General features: G+C 55.0%; 4 protein-coding genes across 4 annotated transcripts in view; all 4 read left to right on the plus strand.

Moving 5' to 3' along the window:
* LOC125685458 (AT-rich interactive domain-containing protein 1A-like) overlaps positions 1-20,271 on the plus strand; it is a 41,940-nt gene extending 21,669 nt beyond the window's left edge. The window contains exon 5 of the mRNA XM_048928519.1: positions 19,323-20,271. The gene's annotated coding sequence lies outside the window, so the exon portion shown is untranslated. The remainder of the gene's footprint in view (positions 1-19,322) is intronic.
* LOC125685373 (AT-rich interactive domain-containing protein 1A-like) lies at positions 1-22,823 on the plus strand. The gene is made up of 16 exons (XM_048928367.1): positions 1-31; positions 3,558-3,707; positions 4,208-4,375; positions 5,001-5,220; positions 5,460-5,605; positions 5,689-5,798; positions 6,830-7,157; positions 7,511-7,641; positions 8,159-9,391; positions 16,768-16,873; positions 18,264-18,483; positions 18,723-18,868; positions 18,952-19,061; positions 20,093-20,420; positions 20,770-20,900; positions 21,550-22,823. Exons 1-16 carry the CDS (start codon positions 1-3, stop codon positions 22,819-22,821), a joined length of 4,830 nt encoding a protein of 1,609 aa, XP_048784324.1. The 3' UTR covers positions 22,822-22,823.
* LOC125685450 (AT-rich interactive domain-containing protein 1A-like) lies at positions 8,123-24,074 on the plus strand. Its single transcript, XM_048928512.1, has 2 exons — positions 8,123-10,601; positions 23,993-24,074. The coding sequence occupies exon 1, from the start codon at positions 8,207-8,209 to the stop codon at positions 9,428-9,430; it is 1,224 nt and encodes a 407-aa protein (XP_048784469.1). The 5' UTR covers positions 8,123-8,206; the 3' UTR covers positions 9,431-10,601; positions 23,993-24,074.
* LOC125685464 (AT-rich interactive domain-containing protein 1A-like) lies at positions 16,768-19,329 on the plus strand. Its single transcript, XM_048928530.1, has 4 exons — positions 16,768-17,638; positions 18,264-18,483; positions 18,723-18,868; positions 18,952-19,329. The coding sequence occupies exons 1-4, from the start codon at positions 17,494-17,496 to the stop codon at positions 19,164-19,166; spliced, it is 726 nt and encodes a 241-aa protein (XP_048784487.1). The 5' UTR covers positions 16,768-17,493; the 3' UTR covers positions 19,167-19,329.
* Positions 24,075-24,909: the final 835 nt, after the last annotated feature.

Consider the following 24,909-nt stretch of genomic DNA (forward strand, 5'->3'; position numbering starts at 1 on the left):
ATGGCCGTGGAGGTGGAAGAGAGGGTGAAGGGTTTGGCAGGAAGTGGAAGGAGGAATTGGGAGAGAGCAGAGGGAGGGTATTGGGGCTGCTTGGCAGCATGGGGTGCTCCGTCCTTTAGGATTTTGGAGGAGGCAGCACAGAGGAGATGGAGAGATCCACGGGTGCAGGACTTGGGGTGCAGGGCACGGAGCTGGGGACCCCTCCCAGCACCTAGGGGTGGCCTCTGCCAGGCAGGGACAGATGTGAGCGGTTCCTCAGGGTCTTCCTTCTTCTTCAGAGGACTCCACTGGTCAGCAGAGGATGTCGGAAGGTGTCAGTGACCATGGAGAAGCCTTGTCCGTGCAGGGTTTGTGCCCCAGGACTTTGGGCAGGAGGAGGGCTGGCAGCAGCCCAGGGCAGGATGTGGGTCCCCTGGGGACAGCAGCCACAGCCCCTGTCCCACCTCCACAGTGACCCTGGGCCATCCGTAGTCAGCTCGAGACCCTGCTCCTCTGCACCACAGAGCACGAGGGAAGGTCTGGGGGTGGCAGTGAGCCCCCTGGAAAGGGGTGGGGGGATGGTGCCCTCCATCCCATCCATCCCCAGGCCCTGACGCCCAGTGCTCAGGGCTCCGGAGAGCCCCAGGGGCTGCCAAATTTGATGCGTGTCATGAAGTGCTTCGTAAGGACAAAGCAGTGGAACGTCTTTATCCTCAAGAGAAGAGTTTTTAAAAGTCAGATGGCCTCTGCTGTAGAAGCAGATGTCAAATGTGGCTTTTCTCCATGGAAAACTGATGCCTGGCAACTTGGAGACTAACGTATATGCGTATAGAGATGTTTTTTTCCCTTTTAATTTTAATAGTAAACTGAGTCTATACTTTTAATTCATGATGAAATGCTATAAATGTGTACTCTTGTTTTCTGCCAGTGCTTGGCTGATGGAGTTTCTGGCCGTTCTGTGGCATGGAATGCAACCAGCATGGAAGCTTCGTTTGTCGCTGTGGATTCTGAGTCAGATTTCTCACCCTGTGCTCATGATGGGTAAGAGTTCATTGCCCTTCATGCTTGTTTCTCTTTTCTAATTGCTCTTACGGTGCCTTATAGGGTGAGACATATTTTGTTAAAATAACATGTAAGGTTTAAATTCTCATGCACAGTTCAGTGCAGCTGGGGATGTTAAGTATAAAACTGAGCAGACAGGGGAAAAAGTGCATATGAATAGATAGAGGGCATTAACCAAATCTGTAAGTAACCTTACTTCTGTGCCAGAATGGAGTTGCGGCATTTCTTAGCAGTGTGAAGTTTGGTTGGGAAGTCACGTGCTGTAGTTTTCGGGAGCAGCACCTCCTTGTGATGTATGGTGTGGGAAACCTGCGAGGTTCTGTTGGGAAAGTATTGCCATGCTTGGGATTCCCGGAAATAAGTATGTTTTTGTCCATGCTGGCATCTGTACAGCGCCTGAAAATAGTAACAGAACTGAAGCGCTTCCATATCAAATAATTGAGTTGGTTTGGCTGACTGAAGCAGTCAGCTCTGCTGAAGCCAGTGGCATCAGATGGGACACATATTCAGATGAGCTGCACAAAAGGTACTGGCTCCACATTTTGCTGTACAGTGGGGAGCAGAAAAGCACTTGAAGATTCAGCTTTCACACTGCGCTGTGTTGCTCTTCAGCCTGTTACCTGAACTGCGGGCTGTATGCGGTGCTGCAATTGCTGCTAGGATTTAAGCACATCTCCTGATCTTGGTCTCCTCTTTGTCACTTTCTCTCTTTTTTAGCAAGTCTGGAGGAAGCTGAGAGTACCAACATTTTGTGTTTTCTGCCAGGAATGTCACTCATCTTCAAGATTTTCCTTTCAGCTTGGTTAAATAGCATTGCACCAGGCTCACTCGCTTGCTGTGTGTTCCAGATTTGCATCCTGAACGTGGAAATGATTTATGAATTTCTCACATACTTTATCTTACACTAGATTAGTTGTAGATGTTTTTACATAAGTGAAGACTAAGTCCGTATAAATGATGGTTGATGCTCTGCTCTGCTATTTATTCCGAGTCCTCCTCATGCAATGGAACGTGTTTAATTGCATGGGGCCGGATGATATCCATCCCAGGGTTCTGAAAGAGATGTGGTTGCCGAGCCGCTCTCCATCACCTTTGAAAAATCATGGCTGTCTGGTGAAGTCCCCGGTGACTGGAAAAAGGGGAACGTTTTTATAGAATCCCATTTTTAAGGAAGGGAGAAAGGAAGACCCAGGGAAGTGCAGGCTGGTGAGCCTCACCTCTGTGCCTGGGAAGATCATGGAGCAGATCCTCCTAGAAGCTATGTTAAGGCACACACGAGACAAAGAGGTGATTGGAGACAGCCAGCATGGCTTCACCCAGGGCAGATCGTGCGTGACCAATCTGGTGGCCTTTTATGGTGGAGTGAGGGTAGGTTCAGCCCTGTACTTCCTGGCCTGTGGCAGGATGCAACAGGACCACTCCAGAAGCCCACTAGATGGTTTTGTGGCTGGGGTCTTAGTTGCCTTGGGTAGGTTGAGAAAGGGGAGGAGTGCAGTTGGCGCACGTGTATGAAGTGAGAATGAATAACGGGTGAAGCGACGCCTTAAAAATCGTCCTTTTTGGTGTGGACCCCACCCTGCTGTGTGACACGGGCTCTGGGATCCGCGCCTCTGCTTGTGACATCACTGGAAGTTCCGAGTGCTGTAGGCGTGGGGAGAGGTGTTAGCAGTGCAGTGGCCATCTGCACGCGTCCCTCCTCCTGCTGCCCTTTGGCTCTTGTGCAGCCGATAGGTGCTCGGAGAGTGACCGCCAGTACAGAAGGATCTGTTATCCTCTAGTCGGTACCCGACTGTGGGAGAACAGAGGGAGCTGAAAGATGTTCGTCCCTTGGACTGTTCCTGTCTGGATCTGGTACCCAGTGGGTATTCTGTTGGTGCTGTCAAGCGCTGACGGTTTTGGTGGGGGTTTGTGTTTGGAGGGAGTTAGAAGTAGATGTTTGGGGGTTTTTTTGCAGCTCAAGCTTTGTTCCCCAAGTCCAAGGCCTGTGGTTCCCGCTGGGGAAGCAGTGTGAGGGAGGTGAAGCCCTAAGCAGAAAGGCGGCGGTGCCTGGAGCTCTCCGTCACATCTGTGCCCATCTCAGCAGCTGTGGTGCTGTCTCTGTGCACCTGGAGGATGTGGTGCAGAGCTCCGAGCCTGGTGTTGGTGGCACGCAGTGTGCAGTGGTCGTTCCCCTTGTCAGGGAAGAGAAACCTTGCTGTTTCCAGCATGATCTAACAGGCTCCGTTGAGCCAGTCATGGAGGACTTCCAGCCCTGAGGTGGATGAACTCCCCCACCCCCTCCTTTGGGTCCCATGTGGTGTCGTTTCTGGCACAATCAGTGCAGATGTCAGAGTTGGAAGGTGTCCTTTGGAAGGGTTTAGTTAGAAAAGCACTCTGTGCCTGGGTGTTTGGCATCCTGAGAAGATGACTTGGTAGGTGGAGAACAGCATTGCACTCTACGCTTCTGTCCTCCCATGCGCAGGAATCACAGCTCTCAGCAGCATGGCGCTGCTGGATAGCACGTTACTGACAGTAAGGCGAGTCTCCTTCTTTGTGGCTCATCTGTCTCTCGGTGTTGCAGGACCCGTCTGGTGCAGGCAATCCGGTGCCGCCCCAAGCGCCCGGTGTGCAGTGGAACAGCGTCCTGCATCCTTCCATCAACCAGTCAGGCTTTGTGCAAGACCCAGGTATGTGAGTTGGGTTTGGAGCTCATGGTACAAATCTGTTTGTGCAGCTGGGTGCGTAAGTGAGAAGTGCCTGGCCTGATGACGTGCATTCTGTGCTGAGATAGCACCTGGAGGCTGTGCCAGCGCTGTTTGCTGCAAGCGTTCCGGTGCCTGGCACCACGTTTGACTGTTGCCAGTCCTTCGGCCTCTGAGTGTTCGATGCAGGCCAGTAGTTGGGCTTGTAAGATGTTTCCTCTGGCTTTGGCAAGACTTTCCTATGACTGCTGGTTTTCCAAGCTCCGCGACCTTAAGGTATGTTCCTTGGGTGAAAGAGGAAATGGAACCTGTTACCTTAGTGGGTAATGCTGGCACCCGACAGCAACAACTGCAAAATGTGGCTGGGATGGTGCTGGCAGGGTTCTGTCAGTGGGCCCTGCGGGCCTTTGTTACTAAAGACACGCGTGTCCAGCGGCACCTCTGGGTCCTTCACTCACTGCCTGCTCCTCTCCCTGGGTGACCAGGTTACTTGCAGAGGAATGCTCAGATGCCGCAGCACAGCTCTTCCCAGTCCGGCTCAGCCTTATTTCTCCATCTGCCTTCTGGAGGACAGATGCACGCTGCAGTGGGGCCATATCAGCAGAACTGCATGGGAAGCCACAGACCCCAGGCCGGGCAGCACAGCCCTCAAGGTGAGGCATGGGCAGCTTCTCAAGGGGGAACCGCGTGCAGCGAATGGGAAAGGCCTCTGTCGGAGGCAACGTCTTGTCTTTGGAGAAAGCGTTTTGATTTGATTCTTCTTCACTTCTTGCATAGGCAATGCAAAGCAGTCCACTCCTCGTGAGCTGGAACAACCTGTGCTCTGTGTATTATGCTGGGAGTCACGAACGACGTTGCTCTCAGGGCTGGCTGTACTTTTAACCGTTGCATCTCTCCTTCTCCCTTAGGAAGATACAGGCAGCACCTGCAGTGTGTTAAAGAGCCATTTGGCTACGCAGGGAAAGGAAATCCCACGTCCTATGTTTTGGAAAGGGTTTAGAGGCTTTTTTACATCCTGTGCTGTTCTGTATAGCTCAGTGTGGTTGGCTGAAGGTTGGGAGAGTGCCAGACAGCTTTAGACTCGGGGTTGTTCCTTAGCTGTGTCAAAACGCACATTACGTGGCTCCTATCCAGGCGCTTTGACTTTTAGCACAAGTCCTAAGTCTCTCCCTCTTCTCCGTGAGTGACCTTGAAGTATCTGCTGACAGGAGGTCTGCGTGGCGGTTCATGAACGAACCAGTTGAACGATGCCGTCTTCCCCTCTTGCCACCCCTCTAGGAGCTTATCCCGTGTGGCCCAACTGCAGCGCTCTGCCCGGTGCCAACTTCTGCAGCGCAGGACTGGGAGGAAGCATGAACCCGGCGGCAGCAGGGAGCCAGTTGCGTGGCAGCGTTCCTCCTCAGCTGGGGGCAGGGATGCGCCCCCCAGTAGGTGGCATGGCTCACAGAGCACAAGGAGCAGCCGCCGTGTGTGCTGCTGCCAGCGCCATCCAGAACTGGTGAGGCTCAAACATTCCCTTGCTCTCAACGTATCAATCCATTCCCTCTGTCGTAGCTGGCTTTGAAAGCCATGGCTGCAGTAGCCCAAAGCTGGGGTGATAGTCAACGTACACTTGCTTCAAGATTTGCCTTCGGGAAGGCTTTTTCCTCTCCCTTCCCTGCTAACAGAAGAGGCCCAAACACCAATGGAAGCATCTTTATTTGGAGTGAACGCCTGTTTTTTCCTTGCCCTCTCCAGGCCACCCGGTTATCCCAGTGTGAACCAAGGGGGAATGCTGGGCACTGGACCTCCTTACGGACAGGGAACTAACAGCATGGCTGGTGTGATCAACCGCCAGGGCCCACCTTGTGCCATGGGTGGGAACCTGGCTAACGGCTCTGCAGGTAAGGCTGGGCTGAGTGCTGGGCTTTGAAGACTTCACGGCATGGATGGAAAAGCAATGTCACAAATTCCTGTGACTTCCTAGGGGTGGCAGCAAGTCCTGAAGTGATGGGTCTGGCGAATGTCAAATTAACTCCTGCAAGTAAAAGAAGAAAGAGGGGAGAAGAGACCCAAAAAGCAGAACTCCAGTCAAAGGTAAAACTTCTGTTTGTTTGTTCGTTTGTAAATGACACAGTGTATGTATCTAGTAGTGAGTGCAGCGCCCGAGAGAAACCCAATGTGACTTGCCCTCTGCTGCGAGCAGAGCTGCCATTAGCGTGGCTGTTTGCACAGGATGTGATCTTGCTGCTCCGTGTGAGCACAGTGTTAGGTCAGCAGCGCAGCCAGTGAGTGGGATATCGTCTGTTGGGATGTTTTCTCTTTTGGAGAGTGGCATATGCTGGCATCTCCTGCCAGGTGTGAGCAGCCGGGATGCAGCACTGTCCTCCCCATCTGTCTGCAGAGCTCGTTTTGTCCCCAAGTCAACGCTGGGCCGGCCTTGCCGTTGTTAGTTGGAGGGAATGGACCGGACCAGATGCTCCTGGTGGGTCGGTGGGTCTCTCCAAGTCTCCAAATGCAGTCCATAGCTAATGAGACTGTTGCTCGAATCAGACGTGGTCTCAGCAAAGTAGAGACTGTGCCAAAATCTACGTGGTGCTGCAGCCCTGGGGAATGCCATGTGCAGCTGGCTGAGGCGTTTCCTGACATATGGAGCAAATGAGGCCACAGGAGGTCTCTCAACGAGGTGGCTCTGCAACGTCTCCGTGAGGTTTGCTTGGTGAAACCTTTTCCTTTTTAGAAATGCATGTTCTATGAGTAGCAGCTGGCTCCCTGGTACCTTTGTTGAGTCGTAGTTGTCTTTTAAACTGACATGGACCTGATCTGAGACAAGTGTGGGTCTGGCAAAAAGCTGACCTGAATATAACAGCAGAACCTTGAGGTCTGACTGCTCTTTGAAGCCATCTGGGATGTGATGCAGGTGTTTTTGTGCTCCTCAGTCCTGATGTGTTTCCTTCCATCAGTCCAGTTCCTCTGCTACGGCCAGCGAGATCACTGAACCCTGTGAGCTGGCTGGTGAGCCCGAGAGGAAGTGTCCTGTGGCGCTGAGCGTTTCTCCCCACTGAGTCTGTGTTGCCCGTTTCTGGCTCAATGACCTCATGTTGCCGATGGCTTTACTTTCCATCTAGAATCCCAGGCGACCGATGGACAGCAGCTGCACCCCACCTGCCAAGCGGCTCAAAGCGGGGATGCACAGCGTCCCCTGCAGCGCCGGGCAGGGGCAGCCGCAGCAGCAGCCCAGAGCTCTGGAGAATGGCACCGCTCCCAGCAAATCTGCATCCCCGCAGCCAGGGAGGGGAAAGAAGAAGGCAGGACCGCCGATCCCCGCCACGCACGTGGCACCGGCAGCGGAACGGCCTGCCAGGAAGCGACGGGCCGTCTCCTTCCCTCCGGGATCGGTGGAAGCTGCCAAGCCGGTGTTACAGAAAAGGAGGCGGCTGACAGCAGCAGATGTTGGTAAGAGGAAACTCCTGCTTTTCTGCCTGCGCCCATTGAGAGGCTGGGTGTTGCCATCCCCCTTTGGTACAGTGCTGCCAATTGGAAGGGCTCTGCCAGCTCTGCAAGAGGTCTCCTTTGCCAAGTTAGTTGGGATGTTCTGTTGTTCTGTGATAACGCAAGGGTGAAGGGACCCAGAAGGACTGGGTATAAAGTTTGTGTTGGGCACTGTCTGTGTGGAGACTGCTTTTGCGTGGAGCCTGTGCAACGCCTGAAGCAGGCTGTGCTCTGTGTGAGACAAAAAAGCAGTATCCAGTCCCTCCTTCTCAGTTTTGAAGGCCAGGGTCTGGAAGTATGACGTGTTTGTGTTCCAGGAGCTCCTGCAGCCTGGAGGGTGATGATGTCCCTGAAGTCTGGGCTGCTCGCTGAAAGCACGTGGGCCTTAGACACCATAACTGCCCTGCTCCACGATGACAGCAGCGTCACGTCCTTTGACCTCAGGCAGGTGGGTGCAGATGCTCAGCACCGAGCACTCGCTGAGCTGTGGATTTCCATGTGGTTGGTGTGCAAGCGCGTGGTCTCTCCTCTCTGGTGGGACGTGTCGCCTCTAACGTATCGCAGAAAGGGAACCGTGGTGGGGAGGCCAAGAGGGGCTGTGCAGCAGAGCGCTGTGAAGGGCTGAAGGCTGCTCGCCTCTCCTGGTGCAACAGCTCTGCCTTTTCACACGGGTCAACGTGCAGCGTGGCTTGGATGCCTCTAGAAGGGGCAGCCTGTCTCCATGATTTGCCTCGTGCCTGCAAGGCTGTTGTAAAAACTGTTGCACTATACTTTAGAGGCTGCTCTGCTTAGCATTGCCTCTCTCCTGAGCGTTACTCAGAGAGGAGACAAAAACCGAGAGCATGCATGTTTGCACAGGTATGAGCAGGCTGGATCCTGACATTCAGGGATTATTATTTAAATTATTTTGTGGTCACTGATCCATCTTTCCTTCCTTCCCCTCCCGTTTTTCTCCTCCCCCATAGCTGCCCGGCCTGCTGGAAGTCCTGGTGGAGTATTTGCGGCGCTGCCTGATGGAGGTCTTTGGAATCCTGGAGGAGTACGAGGTGGGTATTTGCCCAGGGCAAAGCTCACTGTGTGGGTTGGAGAGCGCCCACCTGCTCTGGCAGCTTGGCGGCGGAGATACCACTGAGCACATCCAGACCCACTTGGAGAGCAAGAGAGAGCGCTCCGCGGCTGAGAGCAATGGAAATGCTCGGGAAGGGCAGGCTGCTCCATCTGACAGCTCCTCAGCAATTGTGGAGGATGAGCCTCGCAGCAGAGACGAGGCACTGCTCTGCCTCACCCACGACTGGCAGGACTCTGTGGCGAAGCGCTGCATCTGTGTCTCCAACATCATCAGGAGCTTGTCGTTTGTGCCGGGCAATGACGCCGAGATGTGCAAACACACCGGGCTGCTGCTGATCCTGGGGAAAATGCTGCTCTTACACCATGAGCACCCAGAGCGCAAGCAGGCAGCCCTGAGCTCAGAGAGAGAGGAGCTGGAGCAGGACCAGGGGCTGAGCTGCGGCCAGGAGGAGTGGTGGCGGGACTGCCTGCAGGAACTGCGTGAGAACACCCTGGTGACGCTGGCCAACATTTCCGGCCAGCTGGACCTGTCCCCTCTCCCAGAAAGCCTCTGCTTGCCCATCGTGGACGGACTCCTCCACTGGGCAGTGTGTCCATCAGCAGAGGCCCAGGACCCTTTTCCAGCGCTGGGGTCGAATGCCGTCCTCTCCCCTCGGAGCCTGGCTTTGGAAACGCTCAGCAAACTGAGCACCCGGGACACCAACGTGGATTTGATCCTCGCGGCTCCCCCCACCAGCCGCTTGGAGATGCTGTACAGCAGCCTGCTGCGTTTGCTCCGCGACAGAGAGAGCCCGGTGTGCAGAGAGATGGCGGTGGTCCTACTGGCCTCCTTGGCGCAGGGGGACAGCCTGGCAGCGAGGGCGATTGCCTCGCAGGAGAGGAGCGTCGGCGACTTGCTGGGCTTCTTGGAGGACGGCCTGGCCGCCGCGCGGTGCCAGCAGAGCCAGGCCGGCCCGGTGCCCGAGCAGAACGCGCCCTGCGAGCCGCCGAGCGTGGACATGATGCGCCGAGCGGCTCGGGCGCTGCTCGCCCTGGCTGAGGTGGGCGAGAGCCGCTCGCAGTTCACGCTGCACGAGTCGCGGCTGTTGGACATCTCCGTGTCGCCCGCGGTGGATTCCTTGGTCTCCCAGGTTATCTGCGACGTGCTGTTCTTCATTGCCCGGCCCTGACAGCTGCGGGGTGCAGCTCACCCTGCGTGAGCGTGCGTGAGCGGAGAACTGAGAAGCCGACGGTTGCCCTTTATTTATGCACAGCCACCTCGGGAATCCGCTGCCTGCCCTGCGCTGTCCTGCTTCTCTCTTGGAGGATGATGTCCCCATTTCCTTTCCCCTTCTCCTTCACATTTCTTCAAATTTGTCCCAAATCCCTCATTAAAAGACACAAAATTCTTTCTACGCGGAGGACTCTCACATTTTGTTTTAGCCAAAGTTACTGTCTTCTACTGTGCGTGTGGGGAGAACAACTTGTCCCCCTTTCCCCATCCCTTTCTAGCATGACGAGTCACCGCGCTGATGACCTGCAGAGCGAGATGCAGGTATTTGATCTCTTGCCAGGCGTCCCTCCCTGGGGGATGCTGTACAGGGCTCTGCCTTTTCAGTCATTGCTGCCTCAGCACCACTCAACTTGCAGTGTCTTTTTCCTGCTTTTGTTTCCTTTCTAATCGAGGTGTGAGAAAGCCCTAGGACTTCCAGCCGAAGTTGCAGATGCAGACACACAACTGTCATTTTTCAGCGATGACTTCTGCACTGGGAACCCAGAACGACTGGGGAGGGAACAAAGGGGGACACTGAGGGCGGCCCAGGGGCTCCCAGAGCTACTTGGACAGGGACCGAGGGGACATGGGGGCACAGAACCACCAGGGAGGGGACAATGGGGGGATGCTGGGTGCACCAAAACCACCAAGGGACAGCAGGAGAACACAGGAGTAATGTGGGGCCCCCAAAGAGTGAGATTATGGGGGCATCCCATTGGGGTTAGGGGCTCCTAGAGGTCCTGACTTTGGGGGGAGGTGATGGTCTTGGTGGTGGGAGGGTTAGGAGGTCTCTCATTGGGGCTGGGGACTCTGGGGACTCCAAGGGCTCCTATATGATTTGTTGGAGGGGGTCTTACTGGTCTTGGGAGGACTGGGGAGTCCCATTGTGGCTGGGGGTCCCGTTGGGTTGTGGGGCTCTCTGGGCTCCTGTTTTAATGGGGAGAGTCCTAACAAGGGCTGGGAGGGTGTGTGCATTCCCAGGGGTCCTGTCTTTCTTCCAGGTGCTTTATTATATTTGGGAAGAAATGGGGAGTCCCATTGAGGCTGGAGTTCCCATTGGCACTGGGGGATTTTGGAGGGGTTGTGAGGTCCTGGGGCAACGTGAGGGGACTCCATAGGGGTTGGGATCCCCGGGTTTGCAGTCACCCCACAGAGACCTGCAGCCTGGAGCTCTGGCTCCACCCCTTCCATCTTGCCCCCCCGGCAGCCCCTCGAGACACCTCAGTGTCCCCTCAGTGACTCCAGGAGCCCCTGCTCTGCGGCAGGATGCAACAGCACCGCTCCAGAACCACACTAGGCGGTTCTGTGATTGGGGGGCTGGGGGTGAACCCTGTCACCTCCCTGCCGGGTCTGGGGGTCTCCAATCTCCTGCCATTTCAGAAGGGGACATGGTGGCATCAATGGGACATGTGGTGATGCCAGTGTGTCAGCGTCATCATTTCCCGGTGACTGTAGGGGCTGATGACCACAAACATGGTAGACACGTACAGTCCTGTGTCTGACCGTATTCCATATATCTAACCACATGTCTTTGCCCCAGATTGGCTGGGTGTGGATTGCCCATTCCTGGGTGTCCCACTGTGCAATGCAAAGAGTGAGCCCCCGGTACACAGCCCACCTATCTGTGCAGATGCTCAGGATCCCGTCACCAGGTTCCTTGGTTAGAACCATGCACGTGGCTCACAGTTCTGTCCCTTGGCTGCTCTGACCATCCCCCTCGTCAAACCAGATTGTCTCGGTGGAGGGATGGGATGCCATTGCTGTCCACTTGCTCGGGTTGCCCTTGCTGGACCCATCTGTGTACCAGGCATCTTCAGGAATGGGATATTTCCCTGCTGAATGGGGCTCTTCTCTGGTGGAGCGACCAATGTTTCTTTTGATGATCACCGTGTTGCTCACCGTGTTACTCACTGGGCCTAGGATCTCCTGAAGTTCTTCTTCCAATGGGGATGTGGACAGACTACTCCTCTGGCTGAGACAGGCGACCCATCGTGCCACAGTTCTTGCTTGGGCCAGCCCCGTCTTAGGAAGGTGGGTCAGATGTTTCACCCACCCCTGAATTGTCAGGGTGGTCTTAACTATGACCTCAGCTGTTTGGGTTCTTGGCTCTACTGGCTGTAATGCAGAGGAGGCAGCCAATAAGTGCTTTTCAATCATACTGTCTCTTTCTTCTGCTCCGTGCCAGAACTGGGTCCAGAACCAGTGAGGGTCTGAACGGAGCTCTGGCGTTGCCACAGGCCCGAGCCAAAGCCATCCTGAGCGACATGAGCATCCGATTCAGCTGGGAGGGTAGAATCAAATATACCCAGTGCTTGGGCTGGTTTCACTGCCAATTTCGCCTGTTGGAAAGCCTCCTGTTGTGTTCTCCCGGACCTTGCAGCATCTGAGAATTTACAGCCCGTCCTCTTTCTTGGAGATAGGTGGTCAATGAATCTGCTGCCTGTCCGACAGCCTCCGGTGAGTCGGATGTCAACAGGAGATCATCAATATAATGATCAAGATGACATAATTAGGTTTTTCCCAGTTTGCCAGGGCACACACCACTAGGTTATGGCAATATGTTGGTGCATGCACGTACCCCTGTGGCAGGACCTGAAAGGTCCACCGCCTGCCTCCCCACGTAAATGCAGACCGGTCTTGCGATTCTTCAGCAGTTGGAATCTGAAGAATGCTGAAGAATGCATTTGCCAAGTTCAGGACACGATGGTAAGTACTTGAAGCAGCAGCCCGCTGATCATCTGGGCCTCAGTTTGCCATCAGAGATTGTCAGTGGTCAACTGAAGGCTTTGTTGGCTGTCAGAGGGCTCCACTGATCATCAGAGATCTTCACTGACGCTCAGAGGGCTTCATTAATCAACAGAGGGAGTCATCGGTCATCAGAGAGGAGATTTGAGGTGCTTAAGTGAGGGGATTTGGGGACTCCACGTTGGGTAGTGATGGAGAGGAAGTGGGACTGCAGGAGAAGGGCTGAAGCAGATCCAAGTGAGGGGCAATTGGCTGCGATAAGGGAGGGGGTAAAAGGAGAGTGACGTGGGGACATCATGGCCATGGAGGTGGAAGAGAGGGTGAAGGGTTTGGCAGGAACTGGAAGGAGGAACTGGGAGAAAGCAGAGGGAGGGTATTGGGGCTGCTTGGCAGCATGGGGTGCTCCGTCCCTTAGGATTTTGGAGGAGGCAGCACAGAGGAGATGGAGAGATCCACGGGTGCAGGACGTGGGGTGCAGGGCACGGAGCTGGGGACCTCTCCCAGCACCTAGGGGTGGCCTCTGCCAGGCAGGGACAGATGTGAGCGGTTCCTCAGGGTCTTCCTTCTTCTTCAGAGGACTCCACCGGTCAGCAGAGGATGTCGGAAGGTGTCAGTGACCATGGAGAAGCCTTGTCCATGCAGGGTTTGTGCCCCAGGACTTTGGGCAGGAGGAGGGCTGGCAGCAGCCCAGGGCAGGATGTGGGTCCCCTGGGGACAGCAGCCACAGCCCCTGTCCCACCTCCACAGTGACCCTGGGCCATCTGTAGTCAGCTCGAGACCCTGCTCCTCTGCACCACAGAGCACGAGGGAAGGTCTGGGGGTGGCAGTGAGCCCCCTGGAAAGGGGTGGGGGGATGATGCCCTCCATCCCATCCATCCCCAGGCCCTGACGCCCAGTGCTCAGGGCTCCGGAGAGCCCCAGGGGCTGCCAAATTTGATGCGTGTCATGAAGTGCTTCGTAAGGACAAAGCAGTGGAACGTCTTTATTCTCAAGAGAATAGTTTTTAAAAGTCAGATGGGCTCTGCTGTAGAAGCAGATGTCAAATGTGGCTTTTCTCCACGGAAAACTGATGCCTGGCAACTTGGAGACTAACGTATATGTGTATAGAGATGTTTTTTTCCCTTTTAATTTTAATAGTAAACTGAGTCTATACTTTTAATTCATGACGAAATGCTAAAAATGTGTACTCTTGTTTTCTGCCAGTGCTTGGCTGACGGAGTTTCTGGCTGTTCTGTGGCATGGAATGCAACCAGCATGGAAGCATCGTTTGTCGCTGTGGATTCTGAGTCAGATTTCTCACCCTGTGCTCATGATGGGTAAGAGTTCATTGCCCTTCATGCTTGTTTCTCTTTTCTAATTGTTCTTACGGTGCCTTATAGGGTGAGACGTATTTTGTTAAAATAACATAGAATCATAGAATCATAGAATCACCAAGGTTGGAAAAGACCTAAAAGATCACCCAGTCCAACCGTCCACCTACCCCCAACAGCTCCCACTAAACCATGTCCCTCAACACAACATCCAGCCTTTGCTTGAACACCCCCAGGGTCGGTGACTCCACCACCTCCCTGGGCATCCATTCCAGTGCCTGACCACCCTTTCTGAAAAGTAATACTTCCTCATGTCCAGCCTGAATCTCCCCTGCCATAGCCTGAAACCATTCCCCCTGGTCCTATCACTAATGACACGAGAGAAGAGGCCGACCCCCAGCTCACTACAACCTCCCTTCAGGAAGTTATAGAGAGCAATAAGGTCTCCCCTGAGCCTCCTCTTCTCCAGGCTGAACATTCCCAGCTCCTTCAGCCTCTCCTCATATGGCCTGTGTTCCAGACCCTTCACCAGCTTTGTTGCCCTCCTTTGAACACGTTCCAGGGCCTCAATATCTTTCTTGCATTGAGGGGCCCAAAACTGGACACAGCACTTGAGGTGCGGCATCACGAGTGCTGAATATAGGGGCACAATCACCTCTCTGCTCCTGCTTGCAACACTGTTTCTGATGCAAGCCATGCATCATGCACATGTAAGGTTTAAATTCTCATGCACAGTTCAGTGCAGCTGGGGATGTTAAGTATAAAACTGAGCAGACAGGAGAAAAAGCGCATATGAATAGATAGAGGGCATTAACCAAATCTGTAAGTAACCTTACTTCTGTGCCAGAATGGAGTTGCGGCATTTCTTAGCAGTGTGAAGTTTGGTCGGGAAGTCACGTGCTGTAGTTTTCGGGAGCAGCACCTCCTTGTGATGTATGGTGTGGGAAACCTGCGAGGTTCTGTTGGGAAAGTATTGCCATGCTTGGGATTCCCGGAAATAAGTATGTTTTTGTCCATGCTGGCATCTGTACAGCGCCTGAAAATAGTAACAGAACTGAAGCGCTTCCATATCAAATAATGGAGTTGGTTTGGCTGACTGAAGCAGTCAGCTCTGCTGAAGCCAGTGGCATCAGATGGGACACATATTCAGATGAGCTGCACAAAAGGTACTGGCTCCACATTTTGCTGTACAGTGGGGAGCAGAAAAGCACTTGAAGATTCAGCTTTCACACTGCGCTGTGTTGCTCTTCAGCCTGTTACCTGAACTGTGGGCTGTATGCGGTGCTGCAATTGCTGCTAGGATTTAAGCACATCTCCTGATCTTGGTCTCCTCTTTGTCACTTTCTCTCTTTTTTAGCAAGTCTGGAGGAAGCTGAGAGTACCAACCTTTTGTGTTTTCCGCTAGGAATGTCACTCATCTTCAAGATTTTCCTTTCAGCTTGGTTAAATAGCATTGCACCAGGCTCACTCGCTTGCTGTGTGTTCCAGATTTGCATCCTGAATGTGGAAATGATTTATGAATTTCTCACATACTTTATCTTACACTAGATTAGTTGTAGATTTTTTTACATAAGTGAAGACTAAGTCCGTATAAATGATGGTTGATGCTCTGCTCTGCTATTTATTCCGAGTCCTCCTCATGCAATGGAACGTGTTTAAGTGCATGGGGCCGGATGATATCCATCCCAGGGTTTGAAACAGATGTGGTTGCCGAGCCGCTCTCCATCACATTTGAAAAATCATGGCTGTCTGGTGAAGTCCCCGGTGACTGGAAAAAGGGAAACGTTTTTATAGAATCCCATTTCTAAGGAAGGGAGAAAGGAAGACCCAGGGAAGTGCAGGCTGGTGAGCCTCACCTCTGTGCCTGGGAAGATCATGGAGCAGATCCTCCTAGAAGCTATGTTAAGGCACACACGAGACGAAGAAGTGATTGGAGACAGCCAGCATGGCTTCACCCAGGGCAGATCGTGCGTGACCAATCTGGTGGCCTTTTATGGTGGAGTGAGGGTAGGTTCAGCCCTGTACTTCCTGGCCTGTGGCAGGATGCAACAGGACCACTCCAGAAGCCCACTAGATGGTTTTGTGGCTGGGGTCTTAGTTGCCTTGGGTAGGTTGAGAAAGGGGAGGAGTGCAGTTGGCGCACATGTATGAAGTGAGAATGAATAACGGGTGAAGCGACGCCTTAAAAATCGTCCTTTTTGGTGTGGACCCCACCCTGCTGTGTGACACGGGCTCTGGGATCCGCGCCTCTGCTTGTGACATCACTGGCAGTTCCGAGTGCTGTAGGCGTGGGGAGAGGTGTTAGCAGTGCAGTGGCCATCTGCACGCGTCCCTCCTCCTGCTGCCCTTTGGCTCTTGTGCAGCCGATAGGTGCTCGGAGAGTGACCGCCAGTACAGAAGGATCTGTTATCCTCTAGTCGGTACCCGACTGTGGGAGAACAGAGGGAGCTGAAAGATGTTCGTCCCTTGGACTGTTCCTGTCTGGATCTGGTACCCAGTGGGTATTCTGTTGGTGCTGTCAAGCGCTGACGGTTTTGGTGGGGGTTTGTGTTTGGAGGGAGTTAGAAGTAGATGTTTGGGGTTTTTTTTGCAGCTTAAGCTTTGTTGCCCAAGTCCAAGGCCTGTGGTTCCCGCTGGGGAAGCAGTGTGAGGGAGGTGAAGCCCGAAGCAGAAAGGCGGCGGTGCCTGGAGCTCTCCGTCACATCTGTGCCCATCTCAGCAGCTGTGGTGCTGTCTCTGTGCACCTGGAGGATGTGGTGCAGAGCTCCGAGCCTGGTGTTGGTGGCACGCAGTGTGCAGTGGTCATTCCCCTTGTCAGGGAAGAGAAACCTTGCTGTTTCCAGCATGATCTAACAGGCTCCGTTGAGCCAGTCATGGAGGACTTCCAGCCCTGAGGTGGATGAACTCCCCCGCCCCCTCCTTTGGGTCCCATGTGGTGTCGTTTCTGGCACAATCAATGCAGATGTCAGAGTTGGAAGGTGTCCTTTGGAAGGGTTCAGTTAGAAAAGCACTCTGTGCCTGGGTGTTTGGCATCCTGAGAAGATGACTTGGTAGGTGGAGAACAGCATTGCACTCTGCGCTTCTGTCCTCCCATGCGCAGGAATCACAGCTCTCAGCAGCATGGCGCTGCTGGATAGCACGTTACTGACAGTAAGGCGAGTCTCCTTCTTTGTGGCTCATCTGTCTCTCGGTGTTGCAGGACCCGTCTGGTGCAGGCAATCCGGTGCCGCCCCAAGCGCCCGGTGTGCAGTGGAACAGCGTCCTGCATCCTTCCATCAACCAGTCAGGCTTTGTGCAAGACCCAGGTATGTGAGTTGGGTTTGGAGCTCATGGTACAAATCTGTTTGTGCAGCTGGGTGCGTAAGTGAGAAGTGCCCGGCCTGATGACGTGCATTCTGTGCTGAGATAGCACCTGGAGGCTGTGCCAGCGCTGTTTGCTGCAAGCGTTCCGGCGCCTGGCACCACGTTTGACTGTTGCCAGTCCTTCGGCCTCTGAGTGTTCGATGCAGGCCAGTAGTTGGGCTTGTAAGATGTTTCCTCTGGCTTTGGCAAGACTTTCCTATGACTGCTGGTTTTCCAAGCTCCGCGACCTTAAGCTTCCCAACGAGGGGTGGCTGTGACGCTGTTGGGTCTCATTTCCCTGTGTGACGGTAAGGGAAAATGAGCCCAGAGTTTCAGCCTTGGTGGCTGAAGGTATGTTCCTTGGGTGAAAGAGGAAATGGAACCTGTTACCTTAGTGGGTAATGCTGGCACCCTACAGCAACAACTGCTAAATGTGGCTGGGATGGTGCTGGCAGGGTTCTGTCAGTGGGCCCTGCGGGCCGTTGTTACTAAAGACACGCGTGTCCAGCGGCACCTCTGGGTCCTTCACTCACTGCCTGCTCCTCTCCCTGGGTGACCAGGTTACTTGCAGAGGAATGCTCAGATGCCGCAGCACAGCTCTTCCCAGTCCGGCTCAGCCTTATTTCTCCATCTCCCTTCTGGAGGACAGATGCACGCTGCAGTGGGGCCATATCAGCAGAACTGCACGGGAAGCCACAGACCCCAGGCCGGGCAGCACAGCCCTCAAGGTGAGGCATGGGCAGCTTCTCAAGGGGGAACCGCGTGCAGCGAATGGGAAAGGCCTCTGTCGGAGGCAACGTCTTGTCTTTGGAGAAAGCGTTTTGATTTGATTCTTCTTCACTTCTTGCATAGGCAATGCAAAGCAGTCCACTCCTCGTGAGCTGGAACAACCTGTGCTCTGTGTATTATGCTGGGAGTCATGAATGACGTTGCTCTCAGGGCTGGCTGTACTTTTAACCGTTGCATCCCTCCTTCTCACTTAGGAAGATACAGGCAGCACCCGCAATGTGTTAAAGAGCCATTTGGCTACGCAGGGAAAGGAAATCCCACGTCCTATGTTTTGGAAAGGGTTTAGAGGCTTTTTTACATCCTGTGCTGTTCTGTATAGCTCAGTGTGGTTGGCTGAAGGTTGGGAGAGTGCCAGACAGCTTTAGACTCGGGGTTGTTCCTTAGCTGTGTCAAAACGCACATTACGTGGCTCCTATCCAGGCGCTTTGACTTTTAGCACAAGTCCTAAGTCTCTCCCTCTTCTCCGTGAGTGACCTTGAAGTATCTGCTGACAGGAGGTCTGCGTGGCGGTTCATGAACGAACCAGTTGAACGATGCCGTCTTCCCCTCTTGCCACCCCTCTAGGAGCTTATCCCGTGTGGCCCAACTGCAGCGCTCTGCCCGGTGCCAACTTCTGCAGCGCAGGACTGGGAGGAAGCATGAACCCGGCGGCAGCAGGGAGCCAGTTGCGTGGCAGCGTTCCTCCTCAGCTGGGGGCAGGGATGCGCCCCCCAGCAGGTGGCATGGCTCACAGAGCACAAGGAGCAGCCGCCGTGTGTGCTGCTGCCAGCGCCATCCAGAACTGGTGAGGCTCAAACATTCCCTTGCTCTCAACGTATCAATCCATTCCCTCTGTCGTAGCTGGCTTGGAAAGCCATGGCTGCAGTAGCCCAAAGCTGGGGTGATAGTCAACGTACACTTGCTTCAAGATTTGCCTTCGGGAAGGCTTTTTCCTCTCCCTTCCCTGCTAACAGAAGAGGCCCTAACACCAAGGGAAGCATCTTTATTTGGAGTGAATGCCTGTTTTTTCCTTGCCCTCTCCAGGCCACCCGGTTATCCCAGTGTGAACCAAGGGGGAATGCTGGGCACTGGACCTCCTTACGGACAGGGAACTAACAGCATGGCTGGTGTGATCAACCGCCAGGGCCCACCTTGTGCCATGGGTGGGAACATGGCTAACGGCTCTGCAGGTAAGGCTGGGCTGAGTGCTGGGCTTTGAAGACTTCACGGCATGGATGGAAAAGCAATGTCACAAATTCCTGTGACTTCCTAGGGGTGGCAGCAAGTCCTGAAGTGATGGGTCTGGCGAATGTCAAATTAACTCCTGCAAGTAAAAGAAGAAAGAGGGGAGAAGAGACCCAAAAAGCAGAACTCCAGTCAAAGGTAAAACTTCTGTTTGTTTGTTCGTTTGTAAATGACACAGTGTATGTATCTAGTAGTGAGTGCAGCGCCCGAGAGAAACCCAATGTGACTTGCCCTCTGCTGTGAGCAGAGCTGCCATTAGCGTGGCTGTTTGTGCAGGATGTGATCTTGCTGCTCCGTGTGAGCACAGTGTTAGGTCAGCAGCGCGGCCAGTGAGTGGGATATCGTCTGTTGGGATGTTTGCTCTTTTGGAGAGTGGCATATGCTGGCATCTCCTGCCAGGTGTGAGCAGCCGGGATGCAGCACTGTCCTCCCCATCCGTCTGCAGAGCTCGGTTTGTCCCCAAGTCAACGCTGGGCCGGCCTTGCCGTTGTTAGTTGGAGGGAATGGACCGGACCAGATGCTCCTGGTGGGTCGGTGGGTCTCTCCAAGTCTCCAAATGCAGTCCATAGCTAATGAGACTGTTGCTCGAATCAGACGTGGTCTCAGCAAAGTAGAGACTGTGCCAAAATCTACGTGGTGCTGCAGCCCTGGGGAATGCCATGTGCAGCTGGCTGAGGCGTTTCCTGACGTATGGAGCAAATGAGGCCACAGGAGGTCTCTCAACGAGGTGGCTCTGCAACGTCTCCGTGAGGTTTGCTTGGTAAAAGCTTTTCCTTTTTAGAAATGCATGTTCTGCGAGTAGCAGCTGGCTCCCTGGTACCTTTGTTGAGTCGTAGTTGTCTTTTAAACTGACATGGACCTGATGTGAGACAAGTGTGGGTCTGGCAGAAAGCTGATCTGAATATAACAGCAGAACCTTGAGGTCTGACTGCTCTTTGAAGCCATCTGGGATGTGATGCAGGTGTTTTTGTGCTCCTCAGTCCTGATGTGTTTCCTTCCATCAGTCCAGTTCCTCTGCTACGGCCAGCGAGATCACTGAACCCTGTGAGCTGGCTGGTGAGCCCGAGAGGAAGTGTCCTGTGGCGCTGAGCGTTTCTCCCCACTGAGTCTGTGTTGCCCGTTTCTGGCTCGATGACCTCATGTTGCCGATGGCTTTACTTTCCATCTAGAATCCCAGGCGACCGATGGACAGCAGCTGCACCCCACCTGCCAAGCGGCTCAAAGCGGGGATGCACAGCGTCCCCTGCAGCGCCGGGCAGGGGCAGCCGCAGCAGCAGCCCAGAGCTCTGGAGAATGGCACCGCTCCCAGCAAATCTGCATCCCCGCAGCCAGGGAGGGGAAAGAAGAAGGCAGGACCGCCGATCCCAGCCGCACACGTGGCACCGGCAGCGGAACGGCCTGCCAGGAAGCGACGGGCCGTCTCCTTCCCTCCGGGATCGGTGGAAGCTGCCAAGCCGGTGTTACAGAAAAGGAGGCGGCTGACAGCAGCAGATGTTGGTAAGAGGAAACTCCTGCTTTTCTGCCTGCGCCCATCGAGAGGCTGGGTGTTGCCATCCCCCTTTGGTACAGTGCTGCCAATTGGAAGGGCTCTGCCAGCTCTGCAAGAGGTCTCCTTTGCCAAGTTGGGACGTTCTGTCGTTCTGTGATAACGCAAGGGTGAAGGGACCCAGAAGGACGGGGTATAACGTTTGTGTTGGGCACTGTCTGTGTGGAGACTGCTTTTGCGTGGAGCCTGTGCAACGCCTGAAGCAGGCTGTGTTCTGTGTGAGACAAAAAAGCAGTATCCAGTCCCTCCTTCTCAGTTTTGAAGGCCAGGGTCTGGAAGTATGACGTGTTTGTGTTCCAGGAGCTCCTGCAGCCTGGAGGGTGATGATGTCCCTGAAGTCTGGGCTGCTCGCTGAAAGCACGTGGGCCTTAGACACCATAACTGCCCTGCTCCACGATGACAGCAGCGTCGCGTCCTTTGACCTCAGGCAGGTGGGTGCAGATGCTCAGCACCGAGCGCTCGCTGAGCTGTGGATTTCCATGTGGTTGGTGTGCAAGCGCGTGGTCTCTCCTCTCTGGTGGGACGTGTCGCCTCTAACATTTCGCAGAAAGGGAACCGTGGTGGGGAGGCCAAGAGGGGCTTTGCAGCAGAGCGCTGTGAAGGGCTGAAGGCTGCTCGCCTCTCCTGGTGCAACAGCTCTGTCTTTGCGCACGGGTCAGCGTGCAGCGTGGCTTGGGTGCCTCTAGAAGGGGCAGCCTGTCTCCATGATTTGCCTCGTGCCTGCAAGGCTGTTGTAAAAACTGTTGCACTATACTTTAGAGGCTGCTCTGCTTAGCATTGCCTCTCTCCTGTGCGTTACTCAGAGAGGAGACAAAAACCGAGAGCATGCATGTTTGCACAGGTACGAGCAGGCTGGATCCTGACATTCAGGGACCCTTGTTTCTGTTCCGGGCGGACAGAAAGCTCTCTTTTGCAAAGAGCTTATTGCCAGAATGAAAAGATTCCATTAATAAGCAGCTCCTCAAGATCTCTGCCCTTTATGCAGTGGTTGTCCAATTGCTCACAGCGACCTCAGAATTATTTTGTGGTCACTGATCCATCTTTCCTTCCTTCCCCTCCCGTTTTTCTCCTCCCCCATAGCTGCCCGGCCTGCTGGAAGTCCTGGTGGAGTATTTGCGGCGCTGCCTGATCGAGGTCTTTGGAATCCTGGAGGAGTACGAGGTGGGTATTTGCCCAGGGCAAAGCTCACTGTGTGGGTTGGAGAGCGCCCACCTGCTCTGGCAGCTTGGCGGCGGAGATACCACTGAGCACATCCAGACCCACTTGGAGAGCAAGAGAGAGCGCTCCGCGGCTGAGAGCAATGGAAATGCTCGGGAAGGGCAGGCTGCTCCATCTGACAGCTCCTCAGCAATTCTGGAGGATGAGCCTCGCAGCAGAGACGAGGCACCGCTCTGCCTCACCCACGACTGGCAGGACTCTGTGGCGAAGCGCTGCATCTGTGTCTCCAACATCATCAGGAGCTTGTCGTTTGTGCCGGGCAATGACGCCGAGATGTGCAAACACGCCGGGCTGCTGCTGATCCTGGGGAAACTGCTGCTCTTACACCATGAGCACCCAGAGCGCAAGCAGGCAGCCCTGAGCTCGGAGAGAGAGGAGCTGGAGCAGGACCAGGGGCTGAGCTGCGGCCAGGAGGAGTGGTGGCGGGACTGCCTGCAGGAACTGCGTGAGAACACCCTGGTGACGCTGGCCAACATTTCCGGCCAGCTGGACCTGTCCCCTCTCCCAGAAAGCCTCTGCTTGCCCATCGTGGACGGACTCCTCCACTGGGCAGTGTGTCCATCAGCAGAGGCCCAGGACCCTTTTCCAGCGCTGGGGTCGAATGCCGTCCTCTCCCCTCGGAGCCTGGCTTTGGAAACGCTCAGCAAACTGAGCACCCGGGACACCAACGTGGATTTGATCCTCGCGGCTCCCCCCACCAGCCGCTTGGAGATGCTGTACAGCAGCCTGCTGCATTTGCTCCGCGACAGAGAGAGCCCGGTGTGTAGAGAGATGGCGGTGGTCCTACTGGCCGCCTTGGCACAGGGGGACAGCCTGGCAGCGAGGGCGATTGCCTCGCAGGAGAGGAGCGTCGGCGACTTGCTGGGCTTCTTGGAGGACGGCCTGGCCGCCGCGCGGTGCCAGCAGAGCCAGGCCGGCCCGGTGCCCGAGCAGAACGCGCCCTGCGAGCCGCCGAGCGTGGACATGATGCGCCGAGCGGCTCGGGCGCTGCTCGCCCTGGCTGAGGTGGGCGAGAGCCGCTCGCAGTTCACGCTGCACGAGTCGCGGCTGTTGGACATCTCCGTGTCGCCCACGGTGGATTCCTTGGTCTCCCAGGTTATCTGCGACGTGCTGTTCTTCATTGCCCGGCCCTGACAGCTGCGGGGTGCAGCTCACCCTGCGTGAGCGTGCGTGAGCGGAGAACTGAGAAGCCGACGGTTGCCCTTTATTTATGCACAGCCACCTCGGGAATCCGCTGCCTGCCCTGCGCTGTCCTGCTTCTCTCTTGGAGGATGATGTCCCCATTTCCTTTCCCCTTCTCCTTCAAATTTCTTCAAATTTGTCCCAAATCCCTCATTAAAAGACACAAAATTCTTTCTACGCAGAGGACTCTCACATTTTGTTTTAGCCAAAGTTACTGTCTTCTACTGTGCGTGTGGGGAGAACAACTTGTCCCCCTTTCCCCACCCCTTTCTAGCATGACGAGTCACCGCGCTGATGACCTGCAGAGCGAGATGCAGGTATTTGATCTCTTGCCAGGCGTCCCTCCCTGGGGGATGCTGTACAGGGCTCTGCCTTTTCAGTCATTGCTGCCTCAGCACCACTCAACTTGCAGTGTCTTTTTCCTGCTTTTGTTTCCTTTCCAATCGAGGTGTGAGAAAGCCCTAGGACTTCCAGCCGAAGTTGCAGATGCAGACACACAACTGTCATTTTTCAGCGATGACTTCTGCACTGGGAACCCAGAGCGACTGGGGAGGGAACAAAGGGGGACACTGAGGGCGGCCCAGGGGCTCCCAGAGCTACTTGGACAGGGACCGAGGGGACATGGGGGCACAGAACCACCAGGGAGGGGACAATGGGGGGACGCTGGGTGCACCAAAACCACCAAGGGACAGCAGGAGAACACGGGAGTAATGTGGGGCCCCAAAAGAGTGAGATTATGGGGGCATCCCATTGGGGTTAGGGGCTCCTAGAGGTCCTGACTTTGGGGAGAGGTGATGGTCTTGGTGGTGGGAGGGTTAGGAGGTCTCTCATTGGGGCTGGGGACTCCGGGGACTCCAGGGGCTCCTATATGATTTGTTGGAGGGGGTCTTACTGGTCTTGGGAGGACTGGGGATTCCCATTGTGGCTGGGGGTCCCGTTGGGTTGTGGGGCTCTCTGGGCTCCTGTTTTAATGGGGAGAGTCCTAACAAGGGCTGGGATGGTGTGTGCATTCCCAGGGGTCCTGTCTTTCTTCCAGGGGCTTTATTATATTTGGGAAGAAATGGGGAGTCCTATTGAGGCTGGAGTTCCCACTGGCACTGGGGGATTTTGGAGGGGTTGAGAGGTCCTGGGGCAACGTGAGGGGACTCCATAGGGGTTGGGATCCCTGGGTTTGCAGTCACCCCCCAGGGACCTGCAGCCTGGAGCTCCGGCTCCACCCCTTCCATCTTGACCCCCAGCAGCCCCTCGAGACACCTCAGTGTCCCCTCAGTGACTCCAGGAGCCCCTGCTCTGCGGCAGGATGCAACAGCACCGCTCCAGAACCACACTAGGCGGTTCTGTGGCCGGGGGCTGGGGGTGAACCCTGTCACCTCCCTGCCGGGTCTGGGGGTCTCCAATCTCCTGCCATTTCAGGAGGAGACGTGGTGGCATCAATGGGACACGTGGTGATGCCAGTGTGTCGGCTTCATCTTCTCCGCTGGACTCTTTCCAAGAGCTCCCTGTCTGTTTTGTACTGGGGAGCCCAGAACTGGACGCAGTGCTGCAGATGAGGCCTCAGCAGGGCAGAGCAGAGGGGGAGGATTGCCTCCCTCGACCTGCTGGCCACGCTCTGTGCAATGCAGCCCAGGATGCCATTGGCCTTTTGGCCACAAGGGCACACTGCTGGCTCATGGCCGACCTGTCGTCCACCAGGACACCCAGGTCCCTCTCCGCAGAGCTCCCCTCCAGCAGCTCATCCCCCAACCTGTAGTGGTGCATGCAATTACTCCTCCCCAGATGCAAGACTCTACACTTGCTTCTGTTAAACCTCATCCAGTTTCTTGCTGCCCAACTCTCCAGCCTGTCCAGCTCTCGCTGAATGGCAGCACGGCCTTCAGCCAATCCTCCCAACTTCATGTCATCAGCAAACTTGCTGAGGGTGGCCACCATCCCCTCATCAAGGTCATTGATGAAGATGTTGAACAAGACTGGACCCAGCACCGACCCCTGAGGAACACCGCTGCTTACAGGCCTCCAGCCAGACTCTGCACCGCCAACGAC

This window comes from Lagopus muta, chromosome 28 (genome assembly GCF_023343835.1).
Source record: "Lagopus muta isolate bLagMut1 chromosome 28, bLagMut1 primary, whole genome shotgun sequence".
Classification (NCBI taxonomy): domain Eukaryota; kingdom Metazoa; phylum Chordata; class Aves; order Galliformes; family Phasianidae; genus Lagopus; species Lagopus muta.

Excerpts from the sequence above, each read along its gene's own strand:
- LOC125685464 (XM_048928530.1), top strand. The coding sequence starts at position 17,494 with ATGCCGCAGCACAGCTCTTCCCAGTCCGGCTCAGCCTTATTTCTCCAT. Across the intron at positions 17,639-18,263 it reads CGGGCAGCACAGCCCTCAAG|GAGCTTATCCCGTGTGGCCC; the intron begins GTGAGGCATGGG and ends CCACCCCTCTAG. Across the intron at positions 18,869-18,951 it reads CATGGCTAACGGCTCTGCAG|GGGTGGCAGCAAGTCCTGAA; the intron begins GTAAGGCTGGGC and ends GTGACTTCCTAG.
- LOC125685373 (XM_048928367.1), top strand. The coding sequence starts at position 1 with ATGGCCGTGGAGGTGGAAGAGAGGGTGAAGG. Across the intron at positions 5,799-6,829 it reads AAGCAGAACTCCAGTCAAAG|AATCCCAGGCGACCGATGGA; the intron begins GTAAAACTTCTG and ends CTTTCCATCTAG. Across the intron at positions 18,484-18,722 it reads GCCAGCGCCATCCAGAACTG|GCCACCCGGTTATCCCAGTG; the intron begins GTGAGGCTCAAA and ends TGCCCTCTCCAG.
- LOC125685450 (XM_048928512.1), top strand. The coding sequence starts at position 8,207 with ATGGAGGTCTTTGGAATCCTGGAGGAGTACGAGGTGGGTATTTGCCCA.